Source organism: Muntiacus reevesi, chromosome X (assembly GCF_963930625.1).
Source record: "Muntiacus reevesi chromosome X, mMunRee1.1, whole genome shotgun sequence".
NCBI classification, from domain to species: Eukaryota; Metazoa; Chordata; class Mammalia; order Artiodactyla; family Cervidae; genus Muntiacus; species Muntiacus reevesi.
This window is the reverse complement of record NC_089271.1, coordinates 99,269,060-99,288,381: the sequence shown is the minus strand read 5'-3', so window position 1 is coordinate 99,288,381 and position 19,322 is coordinate 99,269,060. Positions and strand designations below refer to the sequence as shown.

Sequence of the window (19,322 nt, the reverse complement as noted above, 5' to 3'; positions counted from 1 at the left end):
ATTTCAGACTCATCTAGTCCCAAGTGTTCATTTTATAGAAAAGTGAAACTGAGGCTTTAAGGGGGTGCCTCTTGTCTAAAACAGTACAAGTGGTTGATGGTAAAGTCAGGCCTCACAAAATGTAGGGCAGAGACTCATCTGTTAAAAATGCAAACTGAAATATTTCCAGATAAAATGATATGATGCTTTGGGGTTGGCTTCAAAATAATCCATGGGAAAAAGAGAGAGGGTCAAGAAGTGAGTTGAGGATAGAGGTTAAGCAAGTTTGGCACAGACATTGATCATTGTTGTGGCTGGGTGATCAGTATCTGCATAATCATTACATTGTTCTCTCTACTTCTGTACTTGTTGGGAATTTCCCACAATAACTAGCTTTTTTTTTTTTTTTTTTTTTTTTTTGATTACCTGTACTTCCATTCTACCAAGGAGCTCCACACTGAACTCTCTCTCCACAGTACATTCTGTCAGTACAAAAACATGGTGTTAGTTGACTGAGCTGGTGAAGGATCAGTTCAGTTGCTTAGTAGTGTCCGACTCTTTGCAACCCTATGGACTATAAAGTCCATGGAATTCTCCAGGCCAGAATACTGGAGTGGGTAGCCTTTCCCTTCTCCAGGGGATCTTCCCAACCCAGGGGTTGAACTGGGGTCTCCTGCATTGCAGGGGGATTCTTTACCAGCTGAGCTACTATAAAAGCCACTAGGGAAGTGACTATGGTAGGCAACATAATGGCACTCCACAAAGGTGTTCACTTTTAATCTTAGAAACTGGGATACTACCATGTCAGATCCCTTTTGAGTGGCCTCAGTGAGTTACTTGGGTAATTCCAGTTTTGGGAAGAATTCCAATAAATCACCAGCAAAATTTCACATGCCATCGGGGAAAGAGCAACTTCTTTTCTTCCTTCTTGGCCCAGGTTTTTGGAAGTGACTCTCTCCTTTCCGAGTGTGTCCAGAAGGAATGCATTTGGAGAGAGTGTCCCTAGTCCAGGCCCTCATTCATCACCACTCCCTCCCTGGGACTCTCCCACCAGTGCCCTCGCTGGGCTCCCAGACTCCATGCTGGTTCCGCCTCCCCTCTTTGACAAGGTGAGTGTTCCCACCAGACTCTCTCTAATGGTGGTTCTCTCTCGGTCCACACAGCCTCCCCCAGCTTTCCATCAATCACCTAGAGTAGAAAGTCTAAGGTCCAGATAATTCAACCTGACATTGAAGGCTCTCAGTGACTTGGCCCTGCACTCTTGGGTCCTAAAGTGCCTTCCCTTCCCACAAGCACCCTGTTCAGTGTTTCTCAAAGTGCGGTCTGAGGGCTACTGGCTCCAGAGTCACATGGAAATAGTTTTGAATTTGTGACCCTGTAGTATGGCATTTTCACTTTCAGAGTTCTAAAATTCTGCAAGTCCTTGCTGCTCTGTTGCTAAACAGTACTACATAGTTGTCAAAACCTCCATCATCTTTACACAGACTCTGGGAAGTTGTCCTGTCTTTGAATCTATTTTTCCTGGTGCCTTCAAGTGGAGCCAGTAGATGTTCAGTGGATCAGGGTTAGCATAGCCAGAGTCCAACATACCATCCCAAACACTGCAAGATTCTAATGCCAAACCAGAGGGTTAGGTCTGAGATGCAGATTTTATGGGAGAGCTGAGCAATGATCTGAGAAGATCAGATCAACATATAGAAGGATTGTATCAATATATAGAAGATGGACCCTAGGTGGATTGAAAGAGGAACGTGTTGTGAACCAGTGAAGCTGACAGCATTTGAAGTCAACAGTGTTGGGTTACACTTGAGTCTTTGTTGTAGACTATGAGGTGTGTACCTCTGAACAAATCATTCCTCTAACTTAACACCTTTCAATGGCTTCCCACTGCCTGCAGAATAAAAGCAATACTGTTATCCTTGCTTATAATGCACTTCACTGTATGCTCCCTCCCTACATATCTGTCCTCATCACTTTTCTCTCTGTTTCTCTCTGTCTCTGTTTCTCTATTTATCTCTCTGTTGTCTGTACTTACTACACTATTTGCAGTTTCCACACAGACCATTGCCTTTCCATTCTCCAAATCTTTTAAATGCTCTCTCCGCAGCCTTGATGCCATTGATTTCTCTTGTTTGGGACCTGTGACTATTTGTGAAAGAGTATCAACCAACTCTGTTCATGACCTCCTTTACATCATCAGAACTGGGATCTCAAGTGAGCCTCAGGGTGGGGGTGGCAGGTCAAGAGAACCTTTGCAGAGGAGAAATATATCCACAAATGCCTCACTGATGGGCACTCTGCTCTCTGTTGGGTCTCCCACAGGTCAGCTAAGGTCACCATCCCAGTGACTGACTTCTATCAAGTCTGTTTTGACTTGCTGTTTGGGCCATATCAGTCTAACCAGCAAATCTCTAACCTGCTATACCCCGAGAGCTGTGAAAACCCATCTGGTATTTCAGAAAAATCCTTATTAAGTTTCAGGTTTGGAAGAAAATGGGAGGCACTCCAAGGGTATTTATAGGAAGAAGAACAACCACCACAGCACCAAAAATAATTCTAAAAAACTAGGCCTTGGGGACTCGCGCCGCGGCCGCGGAGACGTGAAGCCCCCCGGGTCCGCGCTCCACCTCGCTGTCCGCTCCCCCGGCCCCCATGGAGAAGACGGAGCTGATCCAGAAGGCCAAGCTGGCCGAGCAGGCTGAGCGCTACGTCGACACGGCCACCTGCATGAAGGCCGTGACGGAGCAGGGCGCCGAGCTGTCCAACGAGGAGCGCAACCTGCTCTCGGTGGCCTACAAGAATGTGGTCGGGGGCCGCCGGTCCTCCTGGAGGGTCATCTCCAGCATCAAGCAGAAGACCGACACCTCGGACAAGAAGTTGCAGCTGATCAAGGACTGCCGGGAGAAAGTGGAGTCCGAGTTGACATCCATCTGCACCACGGTCCTGGAATTGTTGGATAAGTATTTCATAGCCAATGCAACTAATCCAGAGAGTAAGGTCTTCTATCTGAAAATGAAGGGAGATTACTTCCGGTACCTTGCTGAAGTTGCTTGTGGTGATGATCGGAAGCAAACAATAGATAATTCCCAAGGAGCTTACCAAGAGGCTTTCGATATAAGCAAGAAAGAGATGCAACCCACACACCCCATCCAGCTGGGGCTGGCCCTTAATTTTTCTGTGTTCTACTATGAGATCCTCAATAACCTGGAACTGGCCTGCACACTGGCTAAAACGGCTTTTGATGAGGCTATTGCAGAACTTCACACACTGAATGAAGACTCGTACAAAGACAGCACCCTCATCATGCAGCTGCTGAGAGACAACCTCACATTGTGAACATCAGACAGTGCAAGAGAAGAATGTGGTGCGGCAGAAGGGGCCGAAAGCTAAGTGCATACAGGGCGTCACCTTTCTCCCCCTTGAAACCTTTTTACTCATCTCCATTCCTTATTCCATTTGGATTTCCTGTAGCAAAGAAACCCATTCATGTGTATGGACTCAGCTGTTTATAGTCTTTTCACACTGCAGCTTTGGGAAAACTCCATTCCTTGATTTGTGTTTGTCTTAGCCTTCCTGGTGTGCAGTTACTGCTGTAGAAAAGTATTAATAGCTTTATTTCATACAAACATAAGTAACTCCCAAACACTTATGTAGAAGACTAAAAATGTATCTGGTATTTAAGTAATCTGAACCAGTTCTGCAAGTGACTGTGTCTTGTATTACTGTGAAGATATGAAAATGTAGCTAATTACAATTTAAAGAGTGTTCTACATAACTTCTTAATTTCTACATTCCCTCCCCTTACTCTTCTTCAGAGATTTCCTTTCAGTAAGCAACTTTTCCATCCTCTTAATGTATTCCTTTTTAGTAGGAATCCAGAAGTATTAGATTGAAAGGAAAAGCATTTGACAATTTGAGGCTGGGGGGCGGTCACAGATTAAAATGCCTCCTGTATCATATATATGTGATGGAGGACTTGTGTATCTGTGACAACAGGGAGTTTCCTTATTCACTCTTCATTTGCTGCTGTTTGAGTTGACAACTTCCCTTCCCAATAAAAACTCACTCACACCTCCTGCCTTTGTAGTTCTGGTATTCACTTTACTATGTAATAGAAGTAGCATGTTGCTGCCAGAATACAAGCATTGCTTTTGGCAAATTAAAGTGCATGTCATTTCTTAATACATTAGAAAGGGGGGAAAAGCACACAGTCCAGTCTAAAACATTAGTACTTTTCCATGCAGATTTGTGCACATGTGAGAGGGTGTCCAGTTTGTCTAGTGATTGTTATTTAGAGAGTTGGACCACTATTGTATGTTGCTAATCATTGACTGTAGTCCCAAAAAAAGCCTTGTGAAAATGTTATGCCCTATGTAATAGCAGAGTAACATAAAATAAAATTACATTTTATAAACCAAAAAAAAACCTAGACCTTGTGAATGGTGATATTTTCCCCTTAGAATTCTCTTAATTAATTTATTTTTGACTTCCTTGAGTCTTCATTGCTGCACTGGCTTTCTCTGGTTGTGGCAAGCAGGGGCTACTCTATAGTTGTGGCTTCTCATTGTGGTGATTTCTCTTGTTGTGGAACATGGGCTCTAGAGCTTGGGCTCAGTAGTTGTGGTTCCCGAGTTTTAGAGCATAGACTTCAATAGTTGTGGCACATGGGCTTAGTTGCCCTGCGGCATGTGGAATCTTCCCAGACCAGAGATCAAAACCTTGTCCCCTGCATTGGCAAGCGGATTCTTAATCACTAGACTGCCAGGGAAGCCGTGACTTTTTTCTTATCTTGACCAGCCCAAAGTTTAGTAGTTGCTTCAGTTTTGCAATTGCTTAAGAACAATAAATAGATTCTGGGCTCCAATGGATTCTCAATATGCACATAAATAGCATATGACACAATCAACTGAAAAATGAGACTATAACAGATGGGTGGCATATTCAAATTCATTTCATTGCTGCAATTTAATATGTTTTATATTAAATATGATGTTCCCAAGACCACATAAAACATATGAGTTATAAAGAGCAAAATCAAATATTATGCTACGCAACTGTCTCCAAATTCACTTAATTAATAGATAGCACTGTAAAGGCAAAAGTCAAAACTAAATCTCAATTGCTGCTTATTCCTGGAGCCAGCAGTTGACCCATTTTCCTGGCAGCACTTCCCACTCTCCTCAGAGAAATGGTAGTAGTTCCTAGCCTGTCTTCTGATCTTTTAGGGAAACAGAGACTAGGTTGATTCAGCTTTTCATGCCCTTCAAGAAGAATCTGGCCTTATATGGGTTAGAGTTCAGTTCAGTCACTCAGTTGTGTCCAACTCTTTGTGACCCCATGGACTGTAGCATGCCAGGCTTCCTCGTCCATCACCAACTCTTGGAGCTTGCTCAAACTCAAGTCCATTGAGTCGGTGATGACATGCAACCATCTCATCCTCTGTTGTCTCCTTCTCCCCTGCCTTCAATCTTTCTCTGCTTAAGGGTTTTTTCCAATGAGCCAGTTCTTTGCATCAGGTGGCCAAAGTATTGGAGTTTCAGTTTTAGCATCAGTCCTTCCAATGAATATTCAGTACTAAATTCCTTTAGGATTGATTGATTGGATCTCCTTGCAGTCCAAGGGTCTCTCAGGAGGCTTCTCCAACACCACAGTTCAAAAGGAGGAAAAGGGGATGACAGAGATGAGATGGTTGGATGGCATCACTGGCTCAATGGACATGAATTTGAGCAAACTCCGGGAGATGGTGAAGGACAGGGAAGCCTGGTGTCCACAGGGTCACAAAGAATTGGACATGAGTGAGCGACTGAACAACAATAAGCAATGGAAAATTGAAAATGAATCAGATAGGATCTCTATTCTCAAGGAACACCCTACCTAGTGGGGGGCATACAGAAGTCATGCTGGTGTCTTCCTCCTGTCAACTTAACCATCACATGATGTTCCAAGGACAGAGACTTCTCAGGGACTAATCTTGAGAATCTTCATAGACATGTGATCCTTTGGTCCTTCATGTACTTCTTTTGGGTCAAGTGCTTCCAAAAGAATGTTGAACTTTAAGCAGATCACTCTCTAACCCCAGTTTAGGTTCTCTTCACTCTTTCCTATTCTTCCGATTCCTGATGATCTTCTTGACTGTTTCCTTATCTGGCCTGTTTCCATCTGAAAACAAAGTCTTTGTGCTGTGTTTAGTTGTTCAGTTGTGCCGACTCTTTGAGACCTCCTGGACTGTAGCCCGTCAGGCTCCTCTGTCCATGGGGATTCTCCAGACAAGAATACTGAAGTGGGTTGCCATGTTCTCCTCCAGCAAAGTCTTAGAACAACTTAGTTAAAAACAAAACTTGAATTGCATCATGCTTACATCATTCTCTGCTTAAAACTTTTCAAATGGATCCCTATAACTTAAAATAGACACTATATGAATTCCCCTGGTCCAAAAGGTCCTTCATCATCGGGCCTTTGCAACCTCATATCCTGCCATTCTCATCACACCTCAACCTCACTGACCTTGCTGTTCCTCAAATATGCCAAGCTTACTTTTTCCTCTGAATTTGCTATACCCTCCTACTGGAGTGCTTTTCCCACTCATCTTGTGCCTAACTTGTGCTGTGTCATTCAGAGCTCATGTCAAATGTCCCCTCTGCTGAGAAAACTTCTCTGACCACCCAGTAACTTTCAGTGATGTCATTTTTGTACTCTGCATGGCACTTACAACTATTTGAAATTATCTCCCTTGATTACGTTTATGTCTTGGAGCTGTCTACCTCGACTTAAATGGCAGCTTTGTTTGTTTTCTTCATTTCTCCACCCCCGTCAGTGGAATAGTGACACATAGCAACTTCTCAATGTAAGCTTGTTGCATTAATGTGTGCATGCATGAATAACTGAGCATTGTGCTGTTATTGAGTTCTTGTCACTAATGTCACTGCCTTCACCAACTCCATTGCCATCACTGACATCGTCAGTGTCTCCACAACTCTCTTGTCTTTGCTTGCCTTGGGGAAACAGACAAGGGAAACTCAAAGCAACCCTTTCTTCCTTCCCCAAAGAGGAAGTGCCTGGTGGTTATCCTGATAATGTGAATGTGGAAATATGCATGAGGTCCAGGAAGAAATTTAATTTAAGCTTTTAAATTCATTTTCATTGGAGTATAGTTGCTTTGTGCTTCCCTGGTGGCTCAGACGGTAAAGAATCTGCCTGAGATGTAAGAGACCCGGATTCAGTCCCTAGGTTGAGCAGATCCCCTGGAGAAGGGAGTGGCTACCCACTCCAGTATTCTTGCCTGGAGAATCATATGGACAGAGGAGCCTGGCAGGCTACAGTCCTTGAAGTCACAAAGAGTTGAACCCAACTGAGCAACTAACACTTTCACTTTTCATAGTTGCTTTACAATGTTGTGTTAGTTTCTGCTATATAGCAAAGTGAATCAGCTCTCTACATACATATATATCTTTTTTTTTAAAGATTTCCTTCCCATTTAGGTTACCAAAGAGCACTGAGTAGAGTTCCCTGAGCTATGCAGTAGGCACCCCAAGGTTTATGGCAGGAATAAATTTTAAAAAGATTTTGTCATGGCTGAAGGAGTAGTCACAATGTTCATATAATCGAGTGCCCATATTTTACTCATAGATTAAGAGTCTCTGGACACAATTCTAAAAAGTTAGCAATACTTTCTCTGAAGTCATTGTTGGCTCCTCCTCCCCATCCCCTAAATACAGATTTTTTCCCTCAACTTTCTCTCCTTGGCACTCTTCTCTTTTTATACTCTATCTCTTGACAGTCACACAGGGCTTCAACGATCATCTCTACGGTACTCAAGTGCTCAGGGTTGGTGCACTAGGATGACCCAGAGGGATGGGATGGGAAGGGAGGTGGGAGGGGGGATCAGGATGGGGAACACATGTAAATCCATGGCTGATTCATGTCAATGTATGGCAAAAACTACTACAATGTTGTAAAGTAATTAGCCTCCAACTAATAAAAATAAATGAAAAAAATAAATAAATAAAAATAAATAAATAAAAATCTTAGCTAAAAAAAAATCTTTTAGGCAGCCACAATACCTCTAAGGAGCTCCTACTGCCTACTGGGCAGAAAATGCCACCCACATGTCCACCTTAAACTCTCAAATTCAATGTATTCAAATTGAAGCTCATTCATCTACTTTTTTTCACACCTCCTCCTGCCAAACTGCTACCTAATAACGTCTCTATTTTTGTTATAGCTAAATGAATTTTGAAAATTCAGTATTTGCTTATTAAATTGAGAACTTGCACCTTTTCACTTAAAGAAAGCATTTTGGGGCCATTATTAAGTACAATAAGGGTTACTTGAATACAAGTATTGGGATACCATGACAGTAGATCTGATAACTGAGATGGCTACTATATGACTAATGGACAGAAATAAATGAACAAAGGGATGATTCATGTCTCAAGCGGGAAGGAGCAGGACAGGGTGTGATTTTATCATGCTACTCAGAATGGCACGCAACAAACTTTTAAGTTGCATATTTCTAGAATTTTGCATTTAATGTTTTTGAACTATGGTTGATCATGGGAAGTTGAACCCATGGACAGTAAAACCATGGATGGGGGGACCGCTGTATTGTCTCTTAAGAACTGTAAGAGATGAAGACAGAACCGAAAATAAAGAAGTCACACCTTGAAATTTGCAAACAAGAGAAGAAAACTCAGTATCAAATGCTGTCTTTGGTTATTCTCTCTGCCTTGTTCTCTCTGTACAATTCATGGACATCTGTCAATTCCACTTCCTTAGTATCTCTACTCTCAATTTTGATGGCAAGGACATTGTTCATATCATAGTGCCGATCAGTCGAAATAATCATTTTGATTGCCATCTCTTGGTCAAAATCTTCAGTGTCTCTCTATCTGCTACAAAAATAGTCTTAATTCTTCAGTCTGCTATTCAAGGACTTCCACAGTTCAGTCCAACATTCCTTTTTGATTTGATCCCCCCATTACCTACATACCTACATTTGTTTTGCTGGCAAATATTTTTCGAGACCTAGCTCAAAAGCCTCCACTCCCAAGTAGTGTTCTCTGATTTCCCAGCCGTTAGGTGATTTATCTCTTCTCAGAATGCCCTTGACACATTACCTGTACTGCTCTTACAAAAGGTATTACTTTGTATTGTATATGTGCACACAGCAGTTTTTCACCACTGTATCGGAAGCACCTCAAGAATGGGATCAGTGTCTGATTCCCTTCTGTGGTGTCCAGTTTGTGCATACTGGGCTTTCAAAGTACTTAATGAATAAGTAAATGAATGAATGAATGAGGCTTGTTTCTCTGTTTTCCCATCTATGCCACTTTAGAAGCAGAGGACTGTGCTTGAGGAGGCAAACAGGATACAGTTGGTGTGACTGATGTTCTAGTTAGGAGGAAAGTTACAGAAAACTTACACAAAACTGATGCAAAAGCTTAGAAACTAGTTTAGGACCATCAAGAATATGGGATAAATAGGTCCTGACTACTGCCTTTTGTATTGCCCAATGCAATAATTTTATTTCAGAATGATGAACCTAGATCACTGCAGAAAGTGGGACTTTTAATACCATTGTCTTTAAATAACAGGTAAGTTTGTAAGCCTTTTGGCAGGATTTCATAAAAAAATGATTAAAATGATTTTTAAAGTGTTCTTGGTTTTAAAATGGGTTATATTAAATGCAAAGTTCACATCTGAGTACTAGCTCATTTCCAGCAATGCTGGGGGATAAATGAAGCATTACTCTAATAGACTAAACCGCATAGTTTGTGTATCTAATTTCTCTTTCCATTCCCTTCCCTCCCCAGTATGTTCCTCATAGTGAAGGAAAAAGAGAAAGATGTGTTTTAATCCTCTAATTAAATGTCAAATTGCCCAGGTAGCTACAGGCCAGTGTCCTCAGCCCATCTGTCAAGGCTGTTATCTACCAACTTTCCTCTTCAAGGCAAAAATGTGTTTATGTCTTGGAACGATGTCAACAATTTCTAACTGTAGAAAGTTGATCTACTTTGATATTTCTTATGATGGGATGTATTCCTGGAAATATGATGGATTAAAAAACTATACTCTGATTGCACATTCCTTATAAATCAGAAATCAGTACTCAAAATGTTGACCTTTCTTCTTTCTGGGCCTCAGGTATACAAATTGTATTAATTTTGTAAATCATATCTTTTCTGATGACACTTCATCATCCTCAGACTATGCAGGAGTTTATTTTTATTTTGTTATTATTCTTCTTCCAGTTATATTGAGTTATATATTCTTGACATACAACAGTATGTAAGTTTCAGGTGTACAACACAATGATTTGACTTAGATACATCATGAAATGATCTCTGTAATAAGTTAGTGAACATCTATCATCTCATAGATAAAAAATTACAGAAATTGAAAAAACTTTCCATATGATGAGGACTCTTAGGATTTATTCTCTTAACACTTTCATATATAACATACAGCAGTGTTAGTAATATTTATCACATTGTACATTACATCCTTGGTACTTATTTGTTTATAGCTGGAAGTTTATACTTTTTGACTGCTTTCATCCAGCGCCCCCTCCCCCAAGCCCTGCCTCTGGTAGCCACAAAACTGCTCTCTTTCTGAGTTTGTTTATTTTTGAAGTATAATTGACCTAAAACACTATGTTAGTTCCTGGTACACAATGTACTGATTTGATATTTCTATACATTTCAAAATGATTATCACAGTTAGTCTAGTTACCATCTGTCACCATACAAAGATATTACACAGTTGTTGACTGTATTTCCCACATTGTACATTTCATACCTGTGACTCATTTGTTTTGCAACTGGAAGTTTATGCTTCTTAATCTCCCTCACCTATTTCTTTCCTACTCCCACCACCCTCCCTTTTGACAACCATCTGTTTATTCTCTGTGTCTATAACTGTTCTGTTTTGTTAAGCTTGTTCATTTGTTTTGTTTTTCAGATTCCATGTGTAAGTGAAATTAAACAGCATTTGTCTTTCTCTGTCTGACTTATTTCACTTAGCATAATATCCTCTATGTTCATCTATGTTGTTGTAAATGTCAAGATTTTCATTCTTTCTTATGGCTGAGAAAAATTGCATTGTATATGTAATTTTTTACCTTATCTTTTTTATTCATTCATCTATTGATGGGCACTTACGTTGCTTCCACATCTTGGCTATTGTAAATAATGCTGCAGTGAACATAATGGTGCATACCTTTTCTGATTAACATTTTCATTTTCTTCATATAAATACCCAAGAGTACAATTGATCTATCATATGTAGTTTTATTTTTGATTTTTTGAGGAATTTCCATACTGTTTTCCACAGTGGCTACACCAATTTACATCCCCCAAACAGTGCATGAGGGTTCCTTTTTCTTCACATCCTCACCAGAATTTATTATTTTTTGTCTTTTTGATAATACCAATTCTGACAGGTGTGAATAGGTATCTCATTGTGCTTTTAATTTGCATTTCCCTGATAATTAATGATGTTCAGCATCTTTTCATGTGTCTGTTGGCCATCTGTATGTCTTTTTGGAGAAATGTCTATGCAGATGCTTTGCCCGTTTTTTAATCAGACTTTTTTTTTTGATGTGGACTTGTATTAGCTCCTTATATATTTTAGATATCAACCCCTTGTCATATATACCATTTGCAAATATTTTCTCCATTAAATAGGTGGCTTTTTCATTTTACTGATAGTTTCCCTCAATGTGCAAAAACCTTTTAGTTTGATGTTGTTGTTCAGTCACTCAGTCGTGTCCAACTCTTTGCGACCCCATGGATGGCAGCACACCAGACTTCCCTGTCCTTCACCATCTTCAGGAGCTTGCTCAAAATCATGCCCATCGAATTGGTGATGCCATCCAACCATCTTGTCCTCTGTCACCCCCTTCTCCTCCTGCCTTCAATCTTTCCCAGCATCAGCGTCTTTTCAAATGAGTCAGCTCTTTGCATCAGGTGGCCAAAGGATTGGAGTTTCAGCTTCAGGATCAATGCTTCCAGTGAATATTCCGGACTGATTTCCTTTAGGATGGACTGGTTTGATCTCCTTGTAGTCCAAGGGACTTTCAAGAGTCTTCTCTAATAGCACAGTTCAAAAGCATCAATTCTTTGGCGCTCAGCTTTCTTTATAGTCCAACTCTCACAACCATACATGACTACTAGAAAAACCATAGCTTTGACAAGACCGACCTTTGTTGGCAAAGTAATATCTCAGCTTTTTATTTTATTTTTTTATGTCTTAGCTTTTTAATATGCTGTCTAGGTTGGTCATAGCTTTTCTCCCAAGGAGCAAGCGTCTTTTAATTTCATGGTTGCAGTCACCATCTGCAGTGATTTTGGAGCTCAATAAAATAAAGCCTGCCACTTAAGAGGAAGTAAAGGGAAACTAAAAAATCTCCTGATGAAGGTGAAAGAGGGGAAGGCAATGGCACCCCACTCCAGTACTCTTGCCTGGAAAATCCCATGGACAGATGAGCCTGGTGGGCTGCAGCCCATGGGGTCTCTAAGAGTTGGATACGACTGAGTGAATTCACTTTCACTTTTCACCTTCATGCATTGGAGAAGGAAATGGCAACCCACTCCAGTGTTCTTGCCTGGAGAATCCCAGGGACAGGGGAGCCTGGTGGGCTGCCATCTATGGGGTCGCACAGAGTCGGACATGACTGAAGCGACTTAGCAGCAGCAGCAGCAGAGTTGATTAACAATATTGTGATAGCTTCAGGTGTACAGCAAAGTGATTCAGTTATACATATACATGTATCTGTTATTTTTCAAATTCATTTCCCATTTAGATCATTAAATAATATTGAGCAGAGTTCCATGTGTTATACGGTAGGTCTTCATTGGTTATCCATTTTAAATATAGTAGCAGTGTGTATATGCCAATTCCCGAACTTCCTAACTATCCCTCCCCCACCCATAACAATAAGCTCATTCTCTAAGTCAGGGAGTCTGTTTCTATTTTGTATATCAGTTCATATGTACCATTTTTATTTCATTTTTTTAGATTCTGCATATAAGGGATGCCATGTGATATTTCTCTTTCTGACTTACTTCACTCAGTATGATGGATTAGCTAAAGATGGTGGAGTAGGACATGTGCTCATTCCTTCTTATGAGAAGACTGGAATCATAACTAATTGCTGAACAACCATTGACCAAAAAATGCTGACACCTACCAAAAAAGATACCCTACATTCAGAAACAAATGAGAAGCCGCAACAAAATGGTAGAAGGGGCACAATTATGATAAGATAAAACCCCGTACCCACCAAGTGGGCAACCTACAAACTGGAAAACAATTGTGCCGTAGCAGTTCTCCCACTGGATTGAAGGGTCTTAGCCACATGTCAAGATTCCCAGCCTGGGGGTCTGGTAAAGGAACTAGGAATCCCCAAGGAATCTGACCTTGAAGGCCAGCAGGATTGGACTGCTGGACTTCCACAGAACTGGGGCAAACAGAGACTACTTGCTTGGAGGGCACACACAAAATCATACCAGGGCCCGAGGGAAAGGAGCAGTGACCCCACAGGAAGCTGAACCAGATCTGCCTGCAAATGTTGGAGGGTTTCCTGCAGAGGTGAGGGGTGGCAATGAATCACTGTGAGGACAAAGACACTGGCAACAGCAATTCTGAGAACTGCTCATTGGTGTGAGCTCTCCTGAAGGCCATCATTAGCCCTATCAAACAACCTATAAGCTCCAGTGCTGAGTTGCCTTGGCCCAAACAAACAACAGAGAGGGAACACGGCCCCACTCATTAGCAGACAGTGAGCTCCCCCTAAGCATGGCCCTGCCCACCAGAGGGACAAGGCCCATCCACCCACCACTGGTCCCTCTTATCAGGAAGCTTGCACAAGCCTCATAGAGAGCCTCATTCACCAGAGAGCAGACAGTAGAAGCTAGAAGAACTACAATCCTGCAGCTAGCTGAACGAAAACCACAATCACAGAAAGCTAGATGAAATTAAAAAGCAGATGATTATGTCCCAGATGAAGTAACAAGACAACCACCCCCCTCCCAAGGGGGAAAAAAAAAACAATAATCAAATGAAGTGGAGATAGGCAACCTTCCAGAAAAAAAATTCATAATAATGATAGCGAAGATGATCCAGGATCTAGGAAAAAGAATGGAAGCAAGGATCAAGAAGATGTGAAAAATGTTTAACAAAGATTTAGAAGAACTAAAGAACAAACAGAGATGAACAATACAATAACAGAAGTGAAAAATATACTAGAAGGAATCAATAAAGTAATATCTGAGGTAGAAGAATGAATAAGTGACTTGGAAGCCAGAATGGTGGAAATCACTACTGTGGAACAGAATAAAGAAAAAAGAATTTAAAAAAATGAAGACAGCCTAAGAGACCTCTGGGACAATATTAAATGCACCAACATTCACATTATAGGGGTCCTAGAAGGAGAAAAAAAGAAGCTGAGAAAAAAATTGAAGATATAATAGCTGAAAACTTCCCTAACATAGGAAAGGAAACAGTCACCCAAGTCCAGGAAGTGCAGAGAGTTCCAGGCAGGATAAACCTAAAAAGGAACATGCTGACATTCATAGTAATCAAACTGAGAAAAAAATTAAAGACAAAGGAAAAATATTAAAAGCAACACTGTAAAAGCAACAAGTACACAAGGGAATCCCTATGAGGTTAGCAGATGATTTTTCAGCAGAAGCTCTGCAAGTCAAAAGGGAGTGACATGATATATTTAAAGTGATGAAAGGGAAAAACCTACAACAAAGAGTACTCTACCCAACAAGGTTCTCATTCAGATCTGACAGCGAAATCAAGTCAAACAATCCTAGTTTCAAATCTCAGTTCTTCCACATAGAAGACATAGAATCTAGGGCAAGTTTCTCAACCACCTTGAACCTCCATTTCCTTGTCTGAAAAATAAGAGTAAGGATATACTCACCCCATGAGGTCAATGTGAGAATTAAATGAGAAGACAGATGTAAAGGGCTCAGCTGGAGGCCCAGCATACATATTTGACTTGAGTAAGGGAGAGCTAGGATTATCGTTAAGGCCTTAGGCCCAGCTTGACTGTCGCCATGACTTTCAATCCTGTTTGTAAGTGTAGTCATGGTGGTGAAAAAGCACCTCTGTATCCTTGATATGTAGACCTATATATCTTTATATATACACTTTAACTGTGGTCCTGGAGAAGACTCCTGAGAGTCCCTCGTACAGAAAGGAGATGAAACCAGTCAATCTTAAAGGATATCAACCCTGAATACTCATTGGAAAAACTGACTCTGAAACGCCAGTATTTTGGTCACCTGATGCAAACAGCCAACTCATTGGAAAAGTCCCTGATGCTGGGAAATATTGAGGGCAGAAGGAGAAGAGGGTGTTAGAGGATGAGATGGCTGGATGGCATTACTGATGCAATGGACATGAACTTCGCCAAACTCTGGGAGATGCTGAGGGGCAAGAAGGCCTGGCGTGCTGTGGTCCATGGGATCACAAGAGTCAGACATGATTGGTAGACTGGACAACAACAACAATAGTTTTTAACACATATATGCCTATATATGGGCTTCCCTGGTGACTCAGACGGTAAAGAATCTGTCTGCAATGTGAGAGACCTGATTGGGAAGATCCCCTGGAGAAGGGAACAGCTACCCACTCCAGTATTCTGGCCTGGAGAATCCCATGGATAGAGGAGCCTGGCAGGCTACAGTCCATGGGGTCGCAAAGAGTTGGACATGGCATCACCGACTCAATGGACATGAGTTTGAGTAAACTCCAGGAGTTGGTGATGAACGGGGAAGCCTGGCGTGCTGCAGTCCATGGGGTCACAAAGAGTCGGACACAACTGAGCGACTGAACTGAACTGAACTGAGCAACTTTCACTTTCTTTGCTTTTTATACCTATATAAGGGCTTCCCTGGTGGCTCAGATGGTAAAGAATCTGCCTGCAGTGCAGGAGACCTGGGTTTGATCCCTGGGTTGGGAAGATGCCCTGGAGAAGGGAGTGGCTACCCACTCCAGTATTCTTGCCTGTATATATATATCTGCATCTTCACTATCTAGTGCTTGAATGGAAAAAAAAATGTTGATGACTGAAAGATTGACAGACAAATTATAAGAGGATGGTCCAGCTACTGTAGGGAGTGACTGATATGGATGCCTTTCAGATTTTGCTAAGGCCCATTGTTTATCTTTTATTCTTTATGAAAGCTTCTAAACTACATACACTTCTTTAGCAAAAATGGCTTTTTGACTGTGGCCCATAGCTTGATTATTACATACTTTCTCAGCACGATTCCAATGCTCTTCTCCTGTCTTCTTTTATATTAACCTTTATTTTTCTTTCTGGTTCAAGGTACTTGATTACTCTGTTTTCTCATTTTCCTGTTGCAATATTTTCTGATTTATTTTTTGTATCTTGAAAAATGGAATTCTTATGACTTTTATTTACTTTATGTCTTATGCCTTTGAGAGCTGAATTATGCACTTTTCTTTTCTCTGGGTGCTCATTTTCCTTTCCATTGTACATGGGATTCTGTATATTGGTGTAGTTTCATACACATAATCTGTGATTGAAGTATATTTTTCCACGGTCATTAGAAACAGACTGTATTAAGCCATGTAAAAATAGAGGTCCCCTCTTGTTTTCAAGGTGATACAGCAAAGCTTTCAGCTGCTGAAGTCATTCTTAATATTATTTGCTTATTTTTCTCTTTTGAACTTCCTTAAGAATCACCTTCTCAGGAAACAGCATAGGCGGAAAAGGGCAATGGGGATCTGTGAACTTCACAATGGCTGCCCATATACTTTTCCAGAAGGATCCTGCTGTTTTACATGTCTTCCAGCTGAGAAATAAAGTCCTTCCTCACCTATAGGCGTTCCAGAATTTATTACCAGTACTTTTCCATATTGGTGCAAGAGTTTTAGTGGATAGTTGTATCTTTGTGCAAATTTAATTTGCATCTCTTGCAGGTTCATGAGATTTGTAAATGATATTCATTTTTGTTGCTATAATGATATCAGTGACCAATTTCATGTCCTCAGGGAAGAGCAGGAGCTGTTTCCTTGCACTGAAATCATTGTACTCTATTAGGGAGCTAAGGGGTGAGATCTTGACAGGAAAGCATATTTGCTTTGTTGATGAGATATGTGCAGGTACTCTGTCTCCCTGGGCAAAAACAAGCTATACTGGAAAAAGCCCTGGATTCAGAATCCAAAGGCCTGGGTACCAGAGTTCCTGCCACCCTCAATTAGCTGTGTGATTTGTATGACACCTTCACCTCTCTTTCCCTCAGTTTCCTTATCTATACAGCAGAGATATGGATGCTTGCTTTAGCTACTGCATATGGTTAGTGTGTAAGCTCTGGAACCCAATGTAAATAGAAGCATCCGGATACTCAGCAGTGTCATCTCATCATTGCCACTGCCAGCACTACCAGCACCGTTATCATCAGTGGAGGCCCAAGTGTTCAACAGGAAGAAAGTCTCCCAAGGTTGGCAGTACACAAGCCCACAATTCAAAGTGTGACAGCAGTCATAACAATGCCTAATATTTAATGAACGTTTACTATGTGTGCCAGGTTCTATGCTAAGTGCCCTCCATGTTTCATCCCCCAAAACCCCAGAACAGTCCTATAAGGACTATAACAGTCTTATAAGGTAAGTGTTTGCATGTCCCATATTTTACAGACAAGGCAACTAAAACACAGAGAAGGGTAGAGCAACTTGACCTACATCAGAACTGGGCCTGAGTCGGGCAGCCTGCCTCCTAGCCTCTACACTTAATTCTCCGCTCTATCAGGGATTGCCTGGGCCATGGTAAACTGTGATAAGGGCCCTGCTCCTCTGAAGAACACTTCTACAACTTGCAGAATAGTTACTTAATATTATCTCATGTAAGCCTCACATCTGACTCATTTTTATAGATTGAATAAAATAGTATAAATATCTTAGTTAAGATTACCCAGCTATTCAGTGATAGGGATTACCCAACTCCAGCCATATATTTTTCCCCTGCACATTGCTGCCTTTTGGGGTGAACTTACTGGCCGTCTCCCCTCACCTCACCTCCTTGGCCGCCTTTGCTTTCATTTTGAGGACAGAAGAATGTCTAAATCATAAAGTTATGTCCATGATGGAAATCTTCTAGAAAAACCGGTGTTTTAGTCAATGTTTTCAGCAGTTGGTTTCTCATAGAATCCTAAATCAATACTGCTGAGAGGGGCCCTAACCCTCACCTGTATCAGACTGTTGGATGTTTATTGAATGATTTTGCAGGTCCCCATGTAAGGAAAGGTTTTTTTTAAAAAGCAACAACAACAATAACAACATAGTCTGTGGCTAAAAGGACTCCAGCCAAGTATTTTAAGGATATTAAAGATGAAGTCATCTTGATCATTCATTTTAGACATGCCTGTAGCCGTGCTGCACTGTTTGTTGCCCATGGTGTGTTTATTTGCAAGATACTTGGCATCTAGTAAGGGTTTCCCTGGTGACTCAGATGGTAAAGAATCTGTCTGCAAAGCGGGAAACCAGGGTTCGATCCCTGGGTTGGGAAGATCCTCTGGAGAAGGGAATGGCAACCTACCCCAGTATTCGTGCCTGCAGAATTCCATGGACATCTGGTAAGAGACGCTAATGAAGCTATCGATACTTTATCCATGTCAGGTCCTAGCAGTGAGGGACTCTGTCAAAGAACTGATTCAGTGCCATTTCTCGTTTCCCAGTTTCTCAAAGAAAAACTGTAATATTTAGACTTCCAGAGTGCCCTTTCTTTTCCCCACTGCAGTTTTGTACTTGTTTTTTCACGTCTGCAAATTTGGAGTTTTCAAATACAACTTGAAATCTGTGTGGAGAAATCAAGACTCTGAGAGTTGTATGCCTAAGGCCAGTTAGTGGAGCTTCTCTAGTTAAAATTTCAGCACTGAAAATTAATCCGAGTCACTGCCTCTGAGATCCTTCAGTACATACCCTTAGGCCACTGCATCATTAAGACTTTGAAATCATTCACTGCATTTTATTCAGGAAATATCTTAGCCTTCTGAAGTAAGCTGCTTGAGTTATTGGAATGTCCTTATTTCTCCTTGCACCTCCTTAAAACAGACCTTGGCACCATTTTGATTCTATGGCTTCTCCCTTTGTCCTGATGAGTTTTCCCCGAGAAAGCTGCAAACTCCCCTGGTGAGTTTTGGTGGAGATGGCTCAAAATGAGCTTTTGAACATCCAAACCGAAAAACAGAAAGAGCTGTCAAAGGCCTGTGTATGGAGCCTTCTATGAGTTCGGCTACCCAGGTTGTAAACTTAGTAGGTGAACTCAGTTTTTTTTCTTCCTCAAAGCAAAACTATTGCAGTTA

The 19,322-nt window shown here is 41.2% G+C and overlaps 1 protein-coding gene across 2 annotated transcripts; it reads left to right on the top strand.

Annotated features, from left to right (window-relative positions):
- Window positions 1–211: 211 nt before the first annotated feature.
- Window positions 212–3,315, top strand: LOC136154084 (14-3-3 protein theta-like). Of its 2 annotated transcripts, XM_065916304.1 has the most exons (2): window positions 212–229; window positions 2,647–3,315. In XM_065916304.1, the coding sequence occupies exons 1-2, from the start codon at window positions 212–214 to the stop codon at window positions 3,313–3,315; spliced, it is 687 nt and encodes a 228-aa protein (XP_065772376.1). The 2 variants fall into 2 exon arrangements, with proteins under 2 accessions (XP_065772376.1, XP_065772377.1); XM_065916305.1 differs by lacking the exon at window positions 212–229 and having other exon boundaries at window positions 2,632–3,315.
- The last annotated feature ends 16,007 nt before the right edge of the window (window positions 3,316–19,322 follow it).